This window comes from Ovis canadensis, chromosome 5 (genome assembly GCF_042477335.2).
Source record: "Ovis canadensis isolate MfBH-ARS-UI-01 breed Bighorn chromosome 5, ARS-UI_OviCan_v2, whole genome shotgun sequence".
Lineage (NCBI taxonomy): Eukaryota > Metazoa > Chordata > Mammalia > Artiodactyla > Bovidae > Ovis > Ovis canadensis.
The window spans coordinates 47,094,134-47,115,772 of record NC_091249.1 but is presented as its reverse complement, the minus strand read 5'-3'; the positions used below and the strand labels follow the sequence as shown (position 1 = coordinate 47,115,772).

The window sequence follows — 21,639 nt, the reverse complement described above, 5'->3', positions numbered from 1 at the left end:
GAGCTCATAGGCATTTTGTTACTGTTTCTCTTCAGTTTCATTAACATGTAATAGTTCATTCTCCTTTAAAAAAAAGTGCCAATTATTTGCTGAAGGAACTACCAGTTCACCTATTCTATAGACTGTTCCTCATTCTTGATTTGAATTGCCCTTGCTCTTCTCTCGAAAATCAGCTGATCACATATGTGTAAGTCTATTTCTGAATTCTCTGTTCTGCTGTATTGATCTATGGGCCTGTCCTTTTACTAATACCATGATGTTTTGATTACTATAGAGTAAGTCTTGAAATCAGGTAGTGGGAGTCTGCCAACTTTATTTTTTGAAAACATGAAACATAAATTTTTAAATTAAAAAATTTAAATGTATGATTGAGAGCCAATGCTGATTTCAGTCAGTTCAGTTCAGTCACTCAGTCGTGTCCAACTCTTTGTGACTCCATGAACTGCAGCACACCAGATATCCCTGTCCATCATCAACTCCTGGAGTTTACTCAGACTCATGTCCATTGAGTCAGTGATGCCATCCACCTTCAATCTTTCCCACCTTCAATCTTCCCACTTCCTGCCTTCAATCTTCAATAAATGCTGATTTATTTGGTTATATAATAAATAGAATATTTGACTGGTGTAAAACTGTGTATAGTTTCTGATACTTCTGGCTTTAACATATGATTTAAAAAGAAAGTATCTATAATACTTTAAAAGTAGCTTTTGCGAAACAGTACAAAACAATTGATGAGTGAAACTATTTTAAAATTAGCTGCTTCATGGAATGAAAGTGAAAGTGGCTCAGTCATGTCTGACTCTTTGAGACCCCATGGGCTATACAATCCATGGAATTCTCTAGGCCAGAATACTGGAGTGGGTAGCCTTTCCCTTCTCCAGGGCATCTTCCCAACCCAGGGTTCGAACCCAGGTCTCCTGCATTGCAGGTGGATACTTTACCAGCTGAGCCATAAGGGAAGCCCAAGAATACTGGAGTGGGTAGCCAATCCCTTCATGGAATACAAATGCTTATTCACAGTACCATTTTACCTTCTGCATTTGAGCTACCATTCGTTTTAGAACTCACTGGCTTTTTCTAAGAGCTGTGCCTAACCAGTTTGCTTTAGTGTTGAATAGTTATTTGTACCTGAGATCTAATTTTTTTCCTTTTCCTTGTCAACATGGCCATTTAAAAAAGCCTTATTTAAAAACTCTCTATATTCTCATATCTTACTGAAGGAATTCTTGTTACATAACTAGATTATATGATGAAGAGATACAATTCACTTTTTTCTCCCTTTTAAGCATATATATATATACACACACATACACACAACAGCTACATACATATATATGCACAACAGCTTATGTTACTGGTAAGAAATAAAGCATCAAAATGTAATCACAGTCATGAACTTGCTGCTCAGCCCAAGAACTGAAACATTACTTGCATCTAACTTTATACCGTCTTTTCCTCTGCTTCATGCCAAGAGATAACCACTGTTGAGATTTTTATGCTTATCATTTCTTTGCTAGATTTCTACCTTAGTCACTTTTTGCCATCAACTGTAGACTTTCTTGGGAAAGCAGCAAGTCTTCAAGAAAATATTGAAAACTATAGCTTTTAAATTCGCTTTCCTTAGAGAATGTAATTTCCATTAGTTTGGACATGTCTGTACCTCTAGAGAGGAGAAGGCAATGGCAATCCACTCCAGTACTCTTGCCTGGAAAATCCCATGGATGGAGGAGCCTGGTGGACTGCAGTCCATGGGGTCGCAAAGAGTCGGACACGACTGAGCAACTTCACTTTCACTTTTCACTTTCATGCATTGGAGAAGGAAATGGCAACCCACTCCAGTGTTCTTGCCTGGAGAATCTCAGGCACGGGGGAGCCTGGTGGGCTGCCATCTATGGGGTCGCACAGAGTTGGACACGACTGAAGTGACTTAGCAGTACCTCTAGAGAAGTTAAGTCAGTGTTTAATGTAGTGTCTTTATGTCCACCAAACTCTACTGAAAGATATTGGGAGAATAAGATCTACTTTAGACAAGTAGCTTAATCTTTCTAGACCTGTTTTCTCTTCTGTAAAAGAAGAGAATTATTGTAGGTCAGTTTATTTTTTCATTTATTTATTTATTTTTTTGAGATTTTATTTTTTTTTATTTGTTTTTTTTTTTTTTTACTTTACAATATTGTATTGGTTTTGCCATACATCAGCATGAATCCGCCACAGGTATACATGTGTTCCCCATCCTGAACCCCCCTCCCATATCCCTTCCCATACCATCCCTCTGGGTCACCCCAGTGCACCAGCCCCAAGCATCCTGTATCCTGCACCGAACCTAGACGGGTGATTTGTTTCTTATATGATATTATACATGTTTCAATGCCATTCTCCCAAATCATCCCACCCTCTCCCTCTCCCACAGAGTCCAAAAGACTGTTCTATACTTCTGTGTCTCTTTTGCTGTCTCACATACAGGGTTATCGTTACCATCTTTCTAAATTCCATATATATGTGTTAATATACTGTATTGGTGTTTTTCTTTCTGGCTTACTTCACTCTGTATAGTCGGCTCCAGTTTCATCCACCTCATTAGAACTGATTCAAATGTATTCTTTTTAATGGCTGAATAATACTCCATTGTATATATGTACCACAGCTTTTTTTTTTTTTTTTTTTTTTGGTACCACAGCTTTCTTATCCATTAGTCTGCTGATGGACATCTAGGTTGCTTCCATGTCCTGGCTACTATAAACAGTGCTGCAATGAACATTGGGGTACAAGTCTCTTTCAGTTCTGATTTCCTTGGTGTGTATGCCCAGCAGTGGGATTGCTGGGTCATAAGGCATTTCTATTTCCAGTTTTTTAAGGAATCTCCACACTGTTCTCCATAGTGGCTATACTAGTTTGCATTCCCACCAACAGTGTAAGAGGGTTCCTTTTTCTCCACACCCTCTCCAGCATTTATTGCTTGTAGGCTTTTGGATCACAGCCATTCTGACTGGCATGAAATGGTACCTCATTGTGGTTTTGGTTTGCATTTCTCTGATAATGAGTGATGTTGAGCATCTTTTCATGTGTTTGTTAGCCATCTGTATGTCTTCTTTGGAGAAATGTCTATTTAGTTCTTTGACCCAATTTTGATTGAGTCATTTATTTTTCTGGAATTGAGCTGCAGAAATTGCTTGTATATTTTTGAGATTAGTTGTTTGTCAGTTGCTTCATTTGCTATTATTTTCTCCCATTCCGAAGGTTGTCTTTTCACCTTGCTTATAGTTTCCTTTGTTGTACAGAAGCTTTTAATTTTAATTAGGTCCCATTTGTTTATTTTTGCTTTATTTCCATTATTCTGGGAGGTGGGTCATAGAGGATCCTGCTGTGATTTATGTTGGAGAGTGTTTTGCCTATGTTCTCCTTTAGGAGTTTTATAGTTTCTGGTCTTACATTTAGATCTTTAATCCATTTTGAGTTTATTTTTGTGTATGGTGTTAGAAAGTGTTCTAGTTTTATTCTTTTGCAAGTGGTTGACCAGTTTTCTCAGCACCACTTGTTAAAGAGATTGTCTTTAATCCATTATATATTCTTGCCTCCTTTGTTGAAGATAAGGGAAGTTTTGGCCACGGCAGTCAGAGTAGAAAAAGAAATAAAAGGAATCCAAATTGGAAAAGAAGAAGTAAAACTCTCACTGTTTGCAGATGACATGATCCTCTACATAGAAAACCCTAAAGACTGCACCAGAAAATTACTAGAGCTAATCAATGAATATAGTAAAGTTACAGGATATAAAATCAACACACAGAAATCCCTTGCATTCCTATACACTAATAATAAGAAAATAGAAAAAGAAAACAATTCCATTCACCATTGCAATGAAAAGAATAAAATACTTAGGAATATTGCTACCTAAAGAAACTAAAGACTTATATATAGAAAACTATAAAACACTGGTGAAAGAAATCAAAGAGGACACTAATAGATGGAGAAATATACCATGTTCATGGATCTGAAGAATCAATATAGTGAAAATGAGTATACTACCCAAAGCAATCTATAGATTCAATGCAATCCCTATCAAGCTACCAGCGGTATTTTTCACAGAGCTAGAACAAATAATTTCACAATTTGTATGGAAATACAAAAAGCCTTGAATAGCCAAAGCAATCTTGAGAAAGAAGAATGGAACTGGAGGAATCAACCTGCCTGACTTCAGGCTCTACTACAGAGCCACAGTCATCAAGACAGTATGATACTGGCACAAAGACAGAAATATAGATCAGTGGAACAAAATAGAAAGCCCAGAGATAAATCCACACACGTAGGTCATTTTAAAAATACGCTTTAGATTCTAACTTTTTCTTATTTTAAATTTTGATATTATTACTTTTTTATAGTTTAGAGAAAGCCAAAAATTTATTTTGCCTCAGTGTTTTTCTTCTCTTCTTCTGAAATATTCACTTACAGGCTATCAAAGGAATTATTTGTTAAAGAACCAGATGTTCTGAGTAATGTGTGGAAACATCTGTAATTTCATTTTCCCCTTTGAAATATATTTGATCAATGGAAAGTCATATATGTAGCTTACATGTTTGTTACATGAAATGAGATATAATCTTAGGATGAATACCCATGAAGTTCCCAAGTTGTATTAGTTATTTACTGCTTTGTAATACATTACTTCAAATTTTGTGGATTAAAACTATATAGTATCTCACAGTTTCTGGGGTCAGGAATACCATAAAGTAAAAGGTTTTTAGAGCTGCTCTTTCATTTACAGGGACTGTAAATGTCATCTTTGTCACTTCAAAATGTAAAACTGTATTTTGTCATTTCACAATTAAAATTTACATTTATTTGATTCTTTAAAGTTTATAAGCTGTGTTAACAAATTACATCTCTTTTGAACCTTGGAACAACTTGGTAGAATGGGCAGGTAAAGCATTTTGACTACCATCTTACAGATGCAGACACATGCCCTTGAGAGTTAAGTGATGTTCTCAGTGCCCTAAGTTGCCTATGTGGCAGGGCCGGCAGTAAAATACAGGTGTTCATGCTCTTTGTGTAGCACCTTTCTGCCTGTTAAGTTGCTCACAGAAGGTATGCAACAGGAAGATATTTCCTACCCTTTGTGACTCATCAGTCATGGCTGCATGGTCCATTTTACATCATTATCTTACTGTCAATACACTTGTCAGGGCTCTTTTATAGTTTTCTAGCTCCTGGGAGAGCAAAATAGTTTTGTGAATAGCTGGTATCTAAGTTCCTTATGCTGTGTATGCCCTTGCTCACCAGTCTTCGCTGAGACAGCTTTAACTTGTCTACTAAACAGAATGTTACTGACCTTGGAAGGGTATGTCTGATGCTTTCTGTGTTAAAAACCTGAAAGTCTCCATTGGGATGAAAAGATTCTTCTAAAAGCCTTGGATGTTAATACTAATTCATTTTGTATATTTGATTTTTTTTCTTATTTAAAATGTCTCTGAATCTATAAGTAAGGAATTTTTAGAAAGTAAAGTAATTGATGGAATATGTATATATTCTTGTTTGTAAGGATTTTTTTGCTATATATTTCAGATCTTCTGGAAGCCCTAAAGCCGGATTACGTGGCACCCCTGGTCCTTTGGCTTTGCCATGAGAGTTGTGAAGAAAATGGTGGCTTGTTTGAGGTATTCTGCACCTTTCTACTTTTTCCCAAAGCAGTATTTGTATAATAAAATATAAAAAAAAGATTCAACAATTCATATTTTTCAATTGTTTATGCCTGTAAAAGTCTATATCAGTTGATATCACTTAGGTGTTTTTTAAATATTATGTCTATGTTATAATTAAGGAACAAATATGACTGATATCCTTTTTTGAGAAAGTAACAACAACTTGTAAATTCTGTTTTTCCCTAGTTATTTTTTTCTGATGTTATTGTCAGATGAAAGATTGTGATTGGTATGGTGCATTTAGTCATACAGAAAATCTTATTTTTTTAATAATGAGATATTGAATAATTTTGATATTGAGATATTGAGTAATAAAGTGAAAGGGTAGAACTGATGGTTTAAAGTCAGCCAGGTTGTATTTTGATTTCTTGCTCTGGTAATTGCTGAGTCTCTGGAGTAATGTACAGATTAATCTCCCTGAGTTCAGTTTTCTTGGGGTTTTGCTATGAGAACTGGAAATCATATTTTTAAACTCTTAGTATACATAGCAGTCACCCTTTAATTTTAACTATTATATCAGTATAGCAAGAATTCAGTCTGGTTATGATAGATCAGTAAACATAAATTATTTAGTTGTATTGCCTTTAAAAAGAAACTTTTCTGTTTTTCCCTGTTGCAACGCTTTATAAATGTTATAAAAATAAAAATCACACATAATCACACCATCCAGTGAGATACACACACACGCACACACAGACACACACACACAGACACACACAGATACACACAGACACACACAGACACACACACACTCTTTGTCTGTGCCTGCAGCATATAGGATCTTAGTTCCCTGACCAGCCACAGGCCTGCCATAAAAGTCCCTGTATTTCTGAGTCCTCATTTGAGTTTGATCTTTTTTTCTTGTGTAGCATGAGCTGTTATGTTTTAGATCATCCTCCTTTGTTTGATTCTCTGTGGTAATATAATAATAAACCTATTGTATGTGCAAATACATGACTCCAAAACTATTTCTTGGTAGCAAAATAACCTGGCTCAGTTTGAAATTAATGATATATTAGTCTGATTTATTTGAATAAAAAGCTGTTTAGTAAGTGAAAAGCAGTCTATACAGGTCTAAGCAGAGGTAGATACCTCCACTGTCTTAATCACAGTCACAATTGATTGTGAATTGTGAAAATTAAAGGTGGAAAGAACTTTATGACCTAGGTTTATAGAAGATAAGATTTAATAATATGAAGCCATGTGGAGCTCTAAATTTGTCCTGCGTGTCTTATCATCTTATTAAGGGAGTTTTAAAAATCTATTTGTCTTTTATGTTTATATTTGTTAGTAATTCTGTGAACAAAAATAACATATGCTTTTTTTTTAGAAAACTTCAAATATGCAGGGGAATATGTAGAAGAAAATAAAATCATCCACATTACCACTATCCAGAGATTATTCCTATTCATATTTTTATGTATATTCTCTCCCAGTCTTTTATTAGATGTGCATTTTACATGGGTAGTCTCTTTTTTTAGATATGCATTTTACACACACACTCATCCATACACAGATAATTAGGATAATGCTGAGTGAAGTTTTTTGTGTTATTGCTTTATTTTACTACATCGTGGACATTTTTAGCAAGGGACACTGGGTATGCAAAATTGAGTACAAAATACGTAAGAGAGGTGTGTAATATCCTGACTTAAACCTGGAATGTAAGTTGCCACTTTGTTTGCAAAGTTTTGATACATATCTAGAATGGCAGAGATGTTTTGGGTTAATTGGAGGTATTGTTTCTTAGCACCTGAGATGAGTTTGCAGCTTGTGGCTTCACTCCCCATTGCCTCTTATCAGTGCCATGCCACCGACAGCATCAAGGCTGATTGGCCTATTAATATGTATAAAGGAAAGGGTGATTAAAAGGCACACTCTTAAACCTAGAGCCACTGAGAAGTGTGTTGTTTGGTGATAATATCTTCTTTTATATGCATTGGAACACTGTAGTTGTGGTGTTTGAGGATAGCACAAAAAGGTTTTCTTCCGTCAGACGTTTTCTTCTGAGGATTTCCTTGAATGACTTTTGGAAAAAAATATCATCTTTCTGCATGGTGATTAATGTATTTGGTCATTTGCCTTATCTATATATAAAGGTGTTTCATTAAAATGACTATGTAGTTCATAAGTCAAATGCTGCTTTTGTTTTTTGTTAACTTTTTATTTCTTTATTTTTATTCATTAAGTCTTTGTAGAGGGACATGTATTTCAAGTGATGCCCTGGGCACATTTGGTATTTATGTTGTTTAGCCTTCATGGTTACCTCATGGAGAGTGTATTATTATCCTGATTTTACACAAGTGGAATCTTGGGTAGAGGGAAGTCAAATAGTTTGACCAGGATCGCACAGCTAGTCAATAGAACTGGTATCATACCTTGCAGAGTCATGCTTACTACCTATGTTTCTACTGTAGCTGCTGCTTAAGTTTTCTACTTTGATAGCATAAATAGTGCAGTCATGTGGGCCAGTGGGCTTTAGTAGATCTGTAGGTTCAGTAGATTTAGCTTTTTTAGTAGATTTAGCATGTTTTTTCATCCATTGTCATCTGGCATTCTGAAACTCTTAAATAGCTGTCTGTTTTTTTTTTTAAGTTTGAAAATTCTATTAGTAGTTCCACATTAGATGGTATAACTTTGTCCCCCTCTTTTTGTAGGTTGGAGCAGGATGGATTGGAAAATGTAAGTGTCTTTTGATTTTTGGTTTGCTGTACATTATTTCCATATTTTTAAACCTGTGTATCCAGTTAGAGCTGTCAAGTGTCTAACCATTGGATCTAGTGCACGCATAATCAAACTCAAACATTGTTATAGCAAACCCGTCTTCTAAATGAAGGAAGTTGTCCTGCATGCCTGTACCATTTTCAGGGATCTTTTCAGTTTTTTTTCCTGTTGGCAGTCCTTATTCAGTATGTCTTCTTCAGAGCTGGCTGTTTCTTCAGACAGCACAGTTTCTGTATTGATGTTTGTCTTTCCATGTCTCTGACACACCCCACATGATTGTTCAGCAGAGGAGTGAGTGGGAGGGAGAGCATTTTTTGAAAAGATGGGAGAAGCTGGGTCCTAGATGGCTCAGCTGGCAGGTTCTCTACTTCTCTCATTGACTCTTTCCTTCCTTGGAGCTATTCTTCTTCAGCCCAGTAGTAAATTCATCAGGCTTCAATCCTTTCTTCCCCCAGTTTTTAAATGCTGTGAGCTCCAAACTGGATAATTACTTTATGGCATTTAAAAAAAAGTTGTGAACATCCCAGTATCCCAATTCAAGTTTTCAGTTGGATGTTGGTATTGGAATTAATTGAATTATTTAATAGTCTGCCATTAGTGGATGACATGGTTACAGTAGAGTATTATTAATGATCTATCCAGTTATGAAATAACTTATATTATTCAAACATTTTTAAGTATCTTGTGATATCTTAAAGAAAGAAAGGTTAGGTATTGCAATAAAAGCCATATGTGGAACTTTATCAGTAGGAAATCTCTAGAGGCTTCTGTCATTCCCCAAGACAAATCTTCAATTTAGTCATCATCAAAATCTGACCATTATGTTTAAATAAGGTTACTAGTGATTATTTATTTCTGAGGCCTTTTAAAAAAGAAACAATGTTAAAAATCTTAGAACTTATGCAGCAATGATGATTTTTGTGAATCTGGACAATCAAGTTGACTTCCCCTGGATAGAGAGGAAGAGCAAAAGGAGGAAAAGAGAATTATTTGGGGCTGTCTGATACATTAATTTGATTATATGGAGTCTCTGACCTGTTATCATTTGAGTTTGCTATCCAGCAATGCTCTATTCTGTTCTGTTACCTTGAAGTGTAGTATCTAAGTGATCTGTGGTGATGAAGTCAGTCTTTTTGTGTGATTATATATAATTTAACTTTTCTGATTCAGTAATTCATCCTACCTTTAGTAGTATCTGGCATAGTCAGAAGAAAAAGAGGTTTTTTGCTTTAGCTTTAAATATTAAAAAAAAGAAATTTAATGCTGTCTTAGTGGGTTTGTTATTTTAAGAATAAAATGCCATTTAAGGCTTGTAGTAAAAGTCTTTAGAAGTTAGAATCTTCTTTCCAAATTCCATCTTTCTTGAAGTAAAAAAAAAAAAAATTCATCGGACTCATGAATTCTGCTTTCTGTCTATGTGTTCAGCATCTCAGTTTTGTTTCTATAACCAGTACGATGGGAGCGAAGCCTTGGAGCCCTTGTGAGACAGAGGACTCAGCCAATGACTCCTGAGGCAGTGAAGGCTAACTGGACGAAGATCTGTGATTTCGATAATGCCACCAAGCCTCAGAGTATTAAAGGTAAAGAAGTGAGTTCAGTCCTGCCTGGGGAATCAGAGGCAATAAAGCATTCTCTTCCCTTATGGAACTATCTTCTTAACTGTGCTAACTTAGGTGCTCGAATCACCCATAGTACATTTTCTGCTCCAGTAACTAGAACTCTCCAGCTTCAGATGTGTATGTTGCTCCCACTCTCAGTTTATCAATTTTCTTTTTTTTTTTTTTGTCCTGTTACCTTTTTTTCAAGCCTCTCTTTATTTTTATTTATTTTAAAAATATGAGCATCCAGTGGTCTTTTTATTTATTTATTTTTTGTTTTGTTTTGTTTTTTTAATTTTTAATTTTTACTTTATTTTACTTTACAATACTGTATTGGTTTTGCCATACATTGACATGAATCCACCACAGGTGTACATGCGTTCCCAAACATGAACCCCCCTCCCACCTCCCTCCCCATAACATCCCTCTGTGTCATCCCCATGTACCAGCCCCAAGCGTGCTGTATCCTGCATTGGACATAGACTGGCGATTCGATTCTTACATGATAGTATACATGTTTCAATGCCATTCTCCCAAATCATCCCACCCTCTCCTTCTCCCTCTCCCTGATGACCCTGTATGCAAGACAGCAAAAAAGACACAGATGTGTATAGTGGACTTTTATTTATTTATAATTGTGCTGGATCTTCATTGCTTTTGCATGGGCTTTCTCTAGCTGCAGAGAGTAGGGACTGGCTACTCTTTGTTGCAGTGCCGGGGCTTCTCATTGTAGTGGCTTCTTTTGTTTCAGAACACAGGTTCTAGAGCAGGTGGGGTTCAGTAGTTGCAGCACACAGGCTCAGTAGTTGTGGCTTGTGGACCCTAGAGCACAAGGGCTTCAGTAGTAGTGGCATGCGAGCTTAGTTGCCCCTTTGTATGTGGAATCTTCCTGGATCAAGCATCAAACCTGTGTCACCTGTATTAGCTGGCAGATTCTTATCAGCTGTGCCACTAGGGAAGTCTAGTTTTTCCAGTTTTCTTATGATCCTAGTTTTTCAGTACATGTGTGATTGAGGGATGGTAGAAAGTGTTTACCCATTTGTGCTCGATGCATCTGTTCCGCATCTGATGGTTGATTTCAGTCTTGCCATATCTAATCACATGCTCCTTATCTGACTTGATTTTTTTTTTAATTTCCTCAAAAGTTTAAGTCTAGTTTGTTTAGGCTTAGGGCTTTTCTATCTAGTGAATAGATTTTGCTTTCTTTTAGCACTTTGTCCTTGTTACTGTTTCTCTGCCTTTCTAAGATGTTCCTTACTCCTTTTATTACCTCTGCTAATCTCAGTGCTTCTTCAGAAAAACTGAAGCCCTAGATGTTCAACAAAATCTTCCCAGATATTCTGGCTTTCATGGATCTCTCTCTTAGTTGAGCTGTTCCGCTTGAGCATCTAATCACAACTGCTTTCCACTGGTTTTTTTTTTTTTTTCATAAGTAGGTGGTTTCTTAACTGGAGAGTTCCTTTGGAGGCAGAGACTATATCTTGTGTGTCCTTCTTTTGTATTTGGTGCTAGGGTAGTGCTGAACTCATAGAAAGCGTTTAGTAAATGCTTGTTATCTTGAGTTACTGAATCGTCTATGGTATGCCACAGGAAATGACCAATAAAAATTATATTGTTTTTGCTAGTATAAATCATGTATGTATATAGTATATGAAGTTTAAAGGGCCTATCTAGGAAAGATCATGAATTGGAATTCTTTACAGGAAAATTATTTTTCCCCCAGCATTATATTTAATATTCAACAGAAGAATATATCTGAAAAATGACTAGCCTGTTATTTTTCTTTTTATCCTAATGATTCTTCCCTGTCTGCTGGTACACTTGCTGAAATTTTCATTATGCTTTTCTCAATCAGAGTATGATTGTTATATCATTAGCAGTATCATTTTCTGTATTCTTTTTTTTAGTATTTGAGGTAAATTTAGTCTATGAATAGCAATCACCTATCAATGAAAATGAGGAAAAGGAAAAAAGGAAGAAATACCTTAAAAACTTTTCTCTGATGTCAGAATTCCACTTTATTGCCTTAAAAATATTAGACTAATTCTTTGTCAGTTGCTTTGTTTGCTATTATTTTCTCCCACTCTGAAGGCTGTCTTTTCACCTTGCTTATAGTTTTCTTCATTGTCAAATGTTTTTTAAGTTTAATTAGGTCCCATTTGTTTATTTTTGCCTTTATTTCCATTACTCTGGGAGGTGGGTCATAGAGGATCTTGCTGTGACTTATGTCAGAGAGTGTTTTGCCTATGTTTTCCTCTATGAGTTTTATAGTTAATCTCAAAAATATACAAACAACTCCTGCAGCTCAATACCAGAAAAATAAACAACCCAATCAAAAATGGGCCAAATAACTAAACAGACATTTCTCCAAAGAAGACATACAGATGGCTAACAAACGCATGAAAAAATGCTCAACATCACTCATTATCAGAGAAATGCAAATCAAAACCACAATGAGGTACCATCTCACGCCAGTCAGAATGGCTGTGATCCAAAAGTCTACAAGCAATAAATGCTGGAGAGGTTGTGGAGAAAAGGGAACCCTCTTACAGTATTGGTGGGAATGCAAACTAGTACAGCCACTATGGAGAACAGTGTGGAGATTCCTTAAAAAACTGGAAATAGAACTGCCTTATGACCCAGCAATCCCACTGCTGGGCATTCACACTGAGGAGACCAGAATTGAAAGAGACACGTGTACCCCAATGTTCACTGCAGCACTGTGTATAATAGCCAGGACATGGAAGCAACCTAGATGTCCATCAGCAGATGAATGGATAAGAAAGCTGTGGTACATATACACAATGGAGTATTATTCAGCTATTAAAAAGAACACATTTGAATCAGTTCTAATGAGGTAGATGAAACTGGATCTTCTTATACAGAGTGAAGTCAGTCAGAAAGAAAAATACCAATACAGTATATTAACACATATATATGGAGTTTAGGAAGATGGTAATGACAACTCTATATGTGAGACAACAAAAGAGACAAAGATATAAAGAACAGACTTTTGGACTCTGTGGGAGAAGGCGAGGGTGGGATGATTTGACAGAATAGCAATGAAACAGTATATTACCATGTGTGAAATAGATGACCAGTCTAAGTTTGATGCATGAAACAGGGCACTCAAAGCCGGTGCACTGGGACAACCCAGAGGGATGGGATGGGGAGGGAGGTGAGAGGGGGGTTTGGGATGGGGGACACATGTTCACCTGTGGCTGATTTATGTCAATGTATGGCAAAAACCACTATGGTATTGTAAAGTAATTAGCCTCCAATTAAAATAGATAAATTAATTTTAAAAAGTATTAGACTAATATAAAGAAAAAGCTAACTAATGAATTATATACTTATAAATGAAAAGATACCCCTAGTATTTGAAGTACAGTGAAAAAAACCTTACATTGTTTGTAAAATCGAGACTTTCCAAGCACCCATATCAGTGTTCTCATTTTACGGATGATGGAACTAAATTTCAGAAAAGTTGAATAAGTGGGCCTCACTTTCTCAGTGTTTGAGCCAAGAGTTAATTCAGGTGGTCTGTTTGTGAGTTTAGTACTGTCAGTCTGTACCAAGGTTGTTGTTTAGTCGTGGAGTTGTGTCCGGCTCCAGGAGAAGCTCCTCAGTCCATGGGATTTCCCAGGCAAGAATACTGAAGTGTGTTGCCATTTCCTTCTCCAGGGGATCTTCCTGACTCAGGGACCATACCTGCATCTCCTGCCTTGGCAGGCGGGTTCTTTACTACTGTGCCACCAGGGAAGCCGTGACGCTTCCTGGCCTCCTCTCTAGGCAGCAACCTAAATGGGGTGGTAAGAGAAACATTAGTAGGCAAGAAACTTCTCCACTAGCTTCACCAGGAATGGCAGAAACCCTTGGTCATCTCTGCAGTCTAGGTACCATTTTTGTCTGAGTTTAGGAGGAGGCCCATGTTTCTAAGGTTTGTTGGGAAGGTCCCAGAGCGCTTGGAATCTTAGTGCACGTGTGGATGCTCCTTGAGTCTCTTTAGTTAACCTTTTAGATCTTGGCCTAGCAGCTTCTGATCTCTCTCTGGAGTCACTGGTCATAATGGGTGGTTTTCTGTGGAAGAATTTTCAGTAATATTTTCTGAGATTACCTGTATAGAGACCTGGGGGGTAATCTTGACATGGTTGCATCCTGGAGGAGGGGTGATGGTGGGGAAAGAAGGGAAATTAGTTTTTCCTCCACCAGCTTGGAATTGTATGCCTGCGGACAAGGGTCCCACTTTACAGAATTGTAAAATTGCTCAAGAGACTTTGCAAAACTCTGAGCCTCCTTAGAATCATAACCTGAAGAGAGTATGGAAACACCCAGTTATCTTGTCTGCTCAGTCTTTCACATTTTTTTCCTGTAATAATAGCCTGACATCATATAGTCAGTTCATGAATGCAAGTGAAGTTTCTGTAGTAGGTTTGCTGGATATTACAGGCGTGATTGTCTAAAGCATAGTAGTTTTTCTTAGTCACATCTGTAACAAAAGCTTTTTTTTTTTTTGTAGAAAACATTTATTTGGATTTCACCAGGGGAACATTAGCTCTTTATGACTCTTGAAAGGTGATGCTTTTGTGATCTTTATGTAATAGGTTCACCAAAGCACTCTGTCTTATTTAAATTCCAGTATCCTAAAGAGAAAATTCAGTTTGTGCATCTTTAGTTATCCTACAGTTGAGGGACTTGAATTTCATGACTGAAAATTCTTTTCAGTACAAATGAAATAAAGTTCTATATAAGAAAAATCTGGAAGTTTGTTATGTATGTCACTTTTTTTTTTTTTGGTATACCACTATTTAAATGGTGGTGTGCAATAATTGGCTAGATGTTTCACATATGCAAATATTTTTCCCATACCTTAGTGGGAGTGGTATTTTTAAATTTATTTTTAATTGGAGGACAATTGCTTTATAATGTTGTACTGGTTTCTGCTATACAACAACATGAATCAGCTCTAAGTATACATATATCCCCTCCCTCTTGAGCCTCTCTTCCACCTTCCCTCTCCCCTGGACCCCATCCCTCCCTGTCATCACAGAGAAGCAAGCTGAGTTCCTTGTGCTATATAGAAGCTTCCCACTAACTATCTGTTTTACACATGGCTACTTGGGCTTCTGTCTATGGGGTCGCACAGAGTCGGACATGACTGGCGCGACTTAGCAGCAGCAGCAGCAGCAGCAGTGTATATGTCGGAGAAAGCAATGGCAACCCACTCCAGTACTCTTGCCTGGAAAATCCCATGGGCGGAGGAGCCTGGTAGGCTTCAGTCCATGGGATTGCAAAGAGTCAGACACAAGTGAGCGACTTCACTTTCACTTTTCACTTTCATGGGTTGGAGAAGGAAATGGCAACCCACTCCATCGTTCTTGCCTGGAGAATCCCGGGGACAGCAGATTCTGATGGGCTGCCATCTCTGGGGTCGCACAGAGTCTGACACGACTGAAGCGACTTAGCAGCAGCGGTGTATATATGTCGATGCTACTGTCTCATTTCGTCACCTGCCCTTCCCCTGCTGTGTCCACAAGTCTATTTTCTATGTCTACATCTCTATTCTGTCCTGCAAATTGGTTCATCAGTACTGTTTTCCTAGATTCCATATATATGCATTAATATATGATATTTGGGCTTCCCAGGTGGCACTAGCGGTAAAGAACCTGTCTGCCAGTGCAGGAGATGTAAGAGACGTGGTTTTGATCCCTGAGTTGGGAATATCCCCTGGAGGAGGCCATGGCAAACCTCTTCAGTACTCTTGCTTGGAGAATCCCATGGATTGAAAAGCCTGATGGGCTACAGTTCATAGGGTCGCAAAGAGTCAGACATAATTGAAGCAACGTAGCACATCACATATGATATTTACTTTTCTCTTTCTGACTGACTTCACTCTGTATAACAGGCTCTAGGTTCATCGACCTTGGAGTGATTTTTAAAAATTAATTTTTATTGGAGTATAGTTGATTTATAGTGTTGTGTTAGTTTCTGTTGTACAGCAAAGTGAATCGGTTATACATGTATCCACTCTTTTTTGGATTCGTTTCCCATTTAGTCATTATGGAGTACTGAGTAGAATTCCCTGTGCTATACATTAGGTACTTATTAGATACGTGTTTTATGTGTAGTCGTGTATATACATCAATTACAATTTCCCAGTTTATCCCTTCCCCTCTCCTCTTCTCCCTTGGTAACCACTGGTTTGTTTTATACACCTGTAACTCTGTTTAATAAGTAAGTTCATTTGTATCATTTTTTTTTTAGATTCTACATATAAGTGATATCACAGGTATTTGTCTTTCTCTTTCTGACTTACTTCACTCAGTATGACAATTTCTGGGTCCACCCATGTCTTTATTTAACATTATTTCAGTTCTTTTTATGGCTGAGTAATATTCCATTATATATATATATATATATATATGACATTGTTACCCATTCATCCATTGATGGATAAAAGCATTATTATTATTATTTATTATCCTTTTTGTTTTTTTAGAGTCCATTGGCAGTATAGTTGAAGCTCTAAATAAAATAAATTCAGGTGGAGAAGTTTCAGCAAATCCTACCAGTCGTGCAACATCAGCAGCCGCATCTGAATTTGTAAGTGGAGGAGAAAACCTAAAACTGTGCCTTCTCTAAAGATTTCTTCTTTTCTTTCCTTTTTTCTTTCTCTTTTCTTTCATGCAAAAAGTGGTTTTCCAAGCTATTAATTTATTGTTAAATAGGAAATATAAGTGACCATAAAACTTTATAAAACATGTACTAAATATGTATGAAATTTGAATGGAATTAAGGTTAAAATATTAAATATAACTTTTACTTACTCTTCTTCAGTGTGTCTTTTGTTATTTTGGAGCATTTTGATAATCATACTTTCATCACTTTCTAACTTTTTAGAAAAGGATATTTAGTGCTTCTTTAGAGTCATGTCTTTTAAGAGAAAGCATTGACAGATTGTATTTTGGAAATATGTCAACATGGCTGCAAGTAAAAAGTCCCCACTGTGTCAGAAAGTCTAATAGAAGTCTGGTTATAGCTCTTGGGAAGTTTACTGATAAACTATCTCTGGTGCATCTCCTTTTTTTTTTTAATCGTAGTGCATAAATAAGAAATAAATAATTTGACACATTCAATTGTGGTATTCTGTGACTCATGGCAGACATAGTGATAAAATAAACAATCTAATTTTAACTCTGAGAATATGATCAGTTTATAAATATGACTTTACTCTGTTGGCCCACTTTTTGGTTAAAGGCCAGATAGTAAATATTTTAGGCTAGATGGACCATACACGGTTTCTGACACATAATCTTATTTTTCTTTTCTTAGACCACTCTTAAAAGATGTAAAAAATCATTCTTAAGTCTTGGCTGTTGTTTGTTGACTCCTGCTTAGAATGAAAGTGATCAAAAATTGGACATCATTCTTTTATAACCTAATATGCTTCACAAATTAGCTAGGCAGGTCATCACTAAGTAGAAAAATACAATATCCAGTTAGATAAAGAACAGTCCTGGGTAACAACTTAAGGTAAAAATCTAATTTTAAATCCACCCATTATGAAGGAGTCTAATTTATAATAAGCACTAAGCAGTGTTTTGCTCTACTGTTTATACTGACTTTTATATAATAGAGTTTACAGAGCTGTTCACTATTCCCCTTTAAAATAAAATTATTTTTTATAATTTTGAGTAGCTAACAATCACTGAATTAATAGGGTTTTTCATTGTCAGAGACAGGAAGGTTGAATGAGATATCCTATCTGTTAGCAAGAAGCAGGCAATAAAAAAGTCAGTCAGTCATTTCAGTTCAGTCGCTTAGTCGTGTCCAACTCTTTGCGACCCCATGAATTGCAGCATGCCTCCCTGTCCACCACCAATATCCAGAGTTCACTCAGATTCACATCCATCGAGTCAGTGATGCCATCCAGTCATCTCATCCTCTGTCATCCCCTTCTCCTGCTGCCCTCAGTCCCTCCCAGCATCAGAGTCTTTTCCAATGAGTCAACTCTTCACATGAGGTGGCCAAAGTACTGGAGTTTCAGCTTTAGCATCATTCCTTCCAAAGAAATCCCAGGGTTGATCTCCTTCAGAATGGACTGGTTGGATTTCCTTGCAGTCCAAGGGACTGTCAAGAGTCTTCTCCAACTCCACAGTTCAAAAGCATCAATTCTTTGGCGCTCAGCTTTCTTCACAGTCCAACTCTCACATCCATACATGACCACTGGAAAAACCATAGCCTTGACTAGATGGACCTTTGTTGGCAAAATAATGTCTCTGCTTTTCAACATGCTGTCTAGGTTGGTCATAACTTTTCTTCTAAGGAGTAAGCGTCTCTTAATTTCATGGCTGCAGTCAACAATCTTCAGTGATTTTGGAGCCCCCCAAAACTAAAGTCTGACACTGTTTCCACTGTTTCCCCATCTATTTGCCATGAAGTGATGGGATCAGATGCCATGATCTTCATTTTCTGAATGTTGAGCTTTAAGCCAACTTTTTCACTCTCCACTTTCACTTTCATCAAGAGGCTTTTTAGTTCCTCTTCACTTTCTGCCATAAGGGTGGTGTCATCTGCATATCTGAGGTTGTTATTTCTCCTGGCAATCTTGATTCCAGCTTGTGCTTCTTCCAGCCCAGTGTTTCTCATGATGTACTCTGCACAGAAATTAAATAAGCAGGGTGACAATATACAGCCTTGATGTACTCCTTGGCCTATTTGGAACCAGTCTGTTGTACCATGTCCAGTTCTAACTGTTGCTTCTTGACCTGCATACAGATTTCTTAAGAAGTAGGTCAGGTGGTCTGATATTCCCATCTCTCTCAGAATTTTCCACAGTTAATAGTGATCCACACAGTCAAAGGCTTTGGCATAGTCAGTAAAGCAGAAATAGATGTTTTTCTGGAACTCTCTTGTTTTCTCCATGATCCAGCTGATGTTGGCAATTTGATCTCTGTTCCTCTACCTTTTTTAAAACCAGCTTGAACATCTGGAAGTTCACGGTTCATGTATTGCTGAAGCCTGGCTTGGAGAATTTTGAGCATTACTTTACTAGCATGTGAGATGAGTGTAATTGTGCAGTAGTTTGAGCATTCTTTGGCATTGCCTTTCTTTGGGATTGGAATGAAAACTGACCTTTTCCAGTCCTGTGGCCACTGCTGAGTTTTCCAAATTTGCTGGCATATTGAGTGCAGCACTTTACAGCATCATCTTTCAGGATTTGAAATAGCTCAAGTGGAATTCCATCACCTCCACTAGCTTTGTTCATAGTGATGCTTTCTAAGGCCCACTTGACTTCACATTCCAGGATGTCTGGCTCTAGGTGAGTGATCACACCATCGTGATTATCTGTGTCATGAAGATCTTTTTTATACAGTTCTTCTGTGTACTCTTGCCACCTCTTCTTAATATCTTCTGCTTCTGTTAGGTCTATACCATTTCTGTCCTTTATTGTGCCCATCTTTGCATGAAATGTTCCCTTGGTATCTCTAATTTTCTTGAAGAGATCTCTAGTCTTTCCCATTCTGTTCTTTTCCTCTATTTCTTTGCATTGATCACTGAGGAAGGCTTTCTTATCTCTCCTTTTGTATTCTTTGGAACTCTGCATTCAGATGCTTATATCTTTCCTTTTTTCCTTTGCTTTTCACTTCTCTTCTTTTCACAGCTATTTATAAGGCCTCCTCAGACAGCCATTTTGCCTTTTTGCATTTCTTTTCCATGGGGATGGTCTTGATCCCTGTCTCCTGTACAATGTCATGAACCTCCATCCATAATTCATCAGGCACTCTATCTATCAGATCTAGTCCCTTAAATCTATTTCTCACTTCCATTGTGTAATCATAAGGGATTTGATTTAGGTCATACCTGAATGGTCTAGTGGTTTTCCCTACTTTCTTCAATTTAAATCTGAATTTGGCGCTAAGGAGTTCATGATCTGAGCCACAGTCAGCTCCTGGTCTTGTTTTTGTTGACTGTATAGAGCTTCTCCATGTTTGGCTGCAAAGAATATAATCAATCTGATTTCGGTGTTGACCATCTATTGACGTCCATGTATAGAGTCTTCTCTGGTGTTGTTGGAAAAGGGTGTTTGCTATGACCAGTACATTTTCTTGGCAAAACTCTATTAGCCTTTGTCCTGCTTCATTCTGTATTCCAAGGCCAAATTTGCCTGTTACTGCAGGTGTTTCTTGACTTCCTACTTTTGCATTCCAGTCCCCTATAATGAAAAGGATATCATTTTGGGGTGTTAGTTCTAAAAGGTCTTGTAGGTCTTCATATAACCATTCAACTTCAGCTTCTTCAGTGTTACTGCTTGAGGCATAGACTTGGATTACTGTGATATTGAATGGTTTGCCTTGGAAACGAACAGAGATCATTCTGTCGTTTTTGAGATTGCATCCAAATACTGCATTTCGGACTCTTTTTGTTGACCATGATGGCTACTGCATTTCTTCTAAGGGATTCCTGCCCGCAGTAGTAGATATACCGGTCATCTGAGTTAAATTCACCCATTCCAGTCCATTTTGGTTTGCTAATTCCTAGAATGTCGATGTTCACTCTCGCCATCTCCTGTGTGACCAATTCCAGTTTGCCTTGATTCATGGACCTGACATTCCAGATTCCTATGTAATATTGCTCTTTACAGCATTGGACCTTGCTTCTATCACCAGCTACATCCACAACTGGGTATTGTTTTTGCTTTCGTTCCGTCTCTTCATTCTTTCTGGAGTTATTTCTCCACTGATCTCCAGTAGCATATTGGGCACCTACTGATCTGGTAGTTCCTCTTTCAGTATCCTATCATTTTGCCTTTTCATACTGTTCATTGGGTTCTCAAGGCAAGAATACTGAAGTGGCTTGCCATTCCCTTCTCCAGTGGACGACATTCTGTCAGACCGCTCCACCATGACCCGCCCATCTTTGGTGGCCCCATGGGCATGGGTTAGTTTCATTGAGTTAGACAAGGCTGTGGTCCTAGTGTGATTAGATTGGCTAGTTTTCTGTGAGTATGGTTTCAGTGTGTCTGCCCTCTGATGCCCTCTTGCAACACCTACTGTCTTACTTGGGTTTCTTTACCTTGGACGTGGGTTATAAAAAAGTACTTATTTGTAAATGAAGTCTTTTTCCACGTGTTTTTAATTGTTTTTATTAAAAAATGAAATGTAGTGAAACATATTCCATCACATTAACTAATATACCATTCTATTTACAAAACTATGTAACAGTTAATAGTTTTGAAAAGTTAAAATTTGATAAGAATATCAATGAAAAAATGATTTTCTACAATTGATCCACAGGCTGGAGCTATTGGTCATAAACTTCCTCCATTTTATTCTTCTTATGCGGAGCTGGACACTATTATGTATGCCCTTGGAGTGGGAGCATCAATCAAAGAGCCAAAAGATATGAAATTTATTTATGAAGGGAGTTCTGATTTCTCCTGTTTGCCAACCTTTGGGGTTATTCTTGCTCAGAAATCTATAATGAATGGAGGATTAGCAGAGATTCCTGGGCTTTCAATCAACTTAGCAAAGGTATGCATAATAAGAAATCTTTATTTTGTTTTTCTGTTTCTTGTAATATGATTGATAAATGTCACATTTATCAATGTGTGTATGTGT

At 37.2% G+C, this 21,639-nt stretch overlaps 1 protein-coding gene across 1 annotated transcript in view; it reads left to right on the top strand.

Annotated features, from left to right (window-relative positions):
* The window catches only part of HSD17B4 (hydroxysteroid 17-beta dehydrogenase 4), a 107,845-nt gene that overhangs the window by 38,592 nt on the left and 47,614 nt on the right, over positions 1-21,639 (top strand). Inside the window, exons 9-13 of the mRNA XM_069591700.1 lie at positions 5,560-5,651; positions 8,354-8,378; positions 9,872-10,000; positions 16,518-16,621; positions 21,316-21,552. Of these exons, the coding sequence (XP_069447801.1) occupies positions 5,560-5,651; positions 8,354-8,378; positions 9,872-10,000; positions 16,518-16,621; positions 21,316-21,552 (587 nt within the window). The remainder of the gene's footprint in view (positions 1-5,559; positions 5,652-8,353; positions 8,379-9,871; positions 10,001-16,517; positions 16,622-21,315; positions 21,553-21,639) is intronic.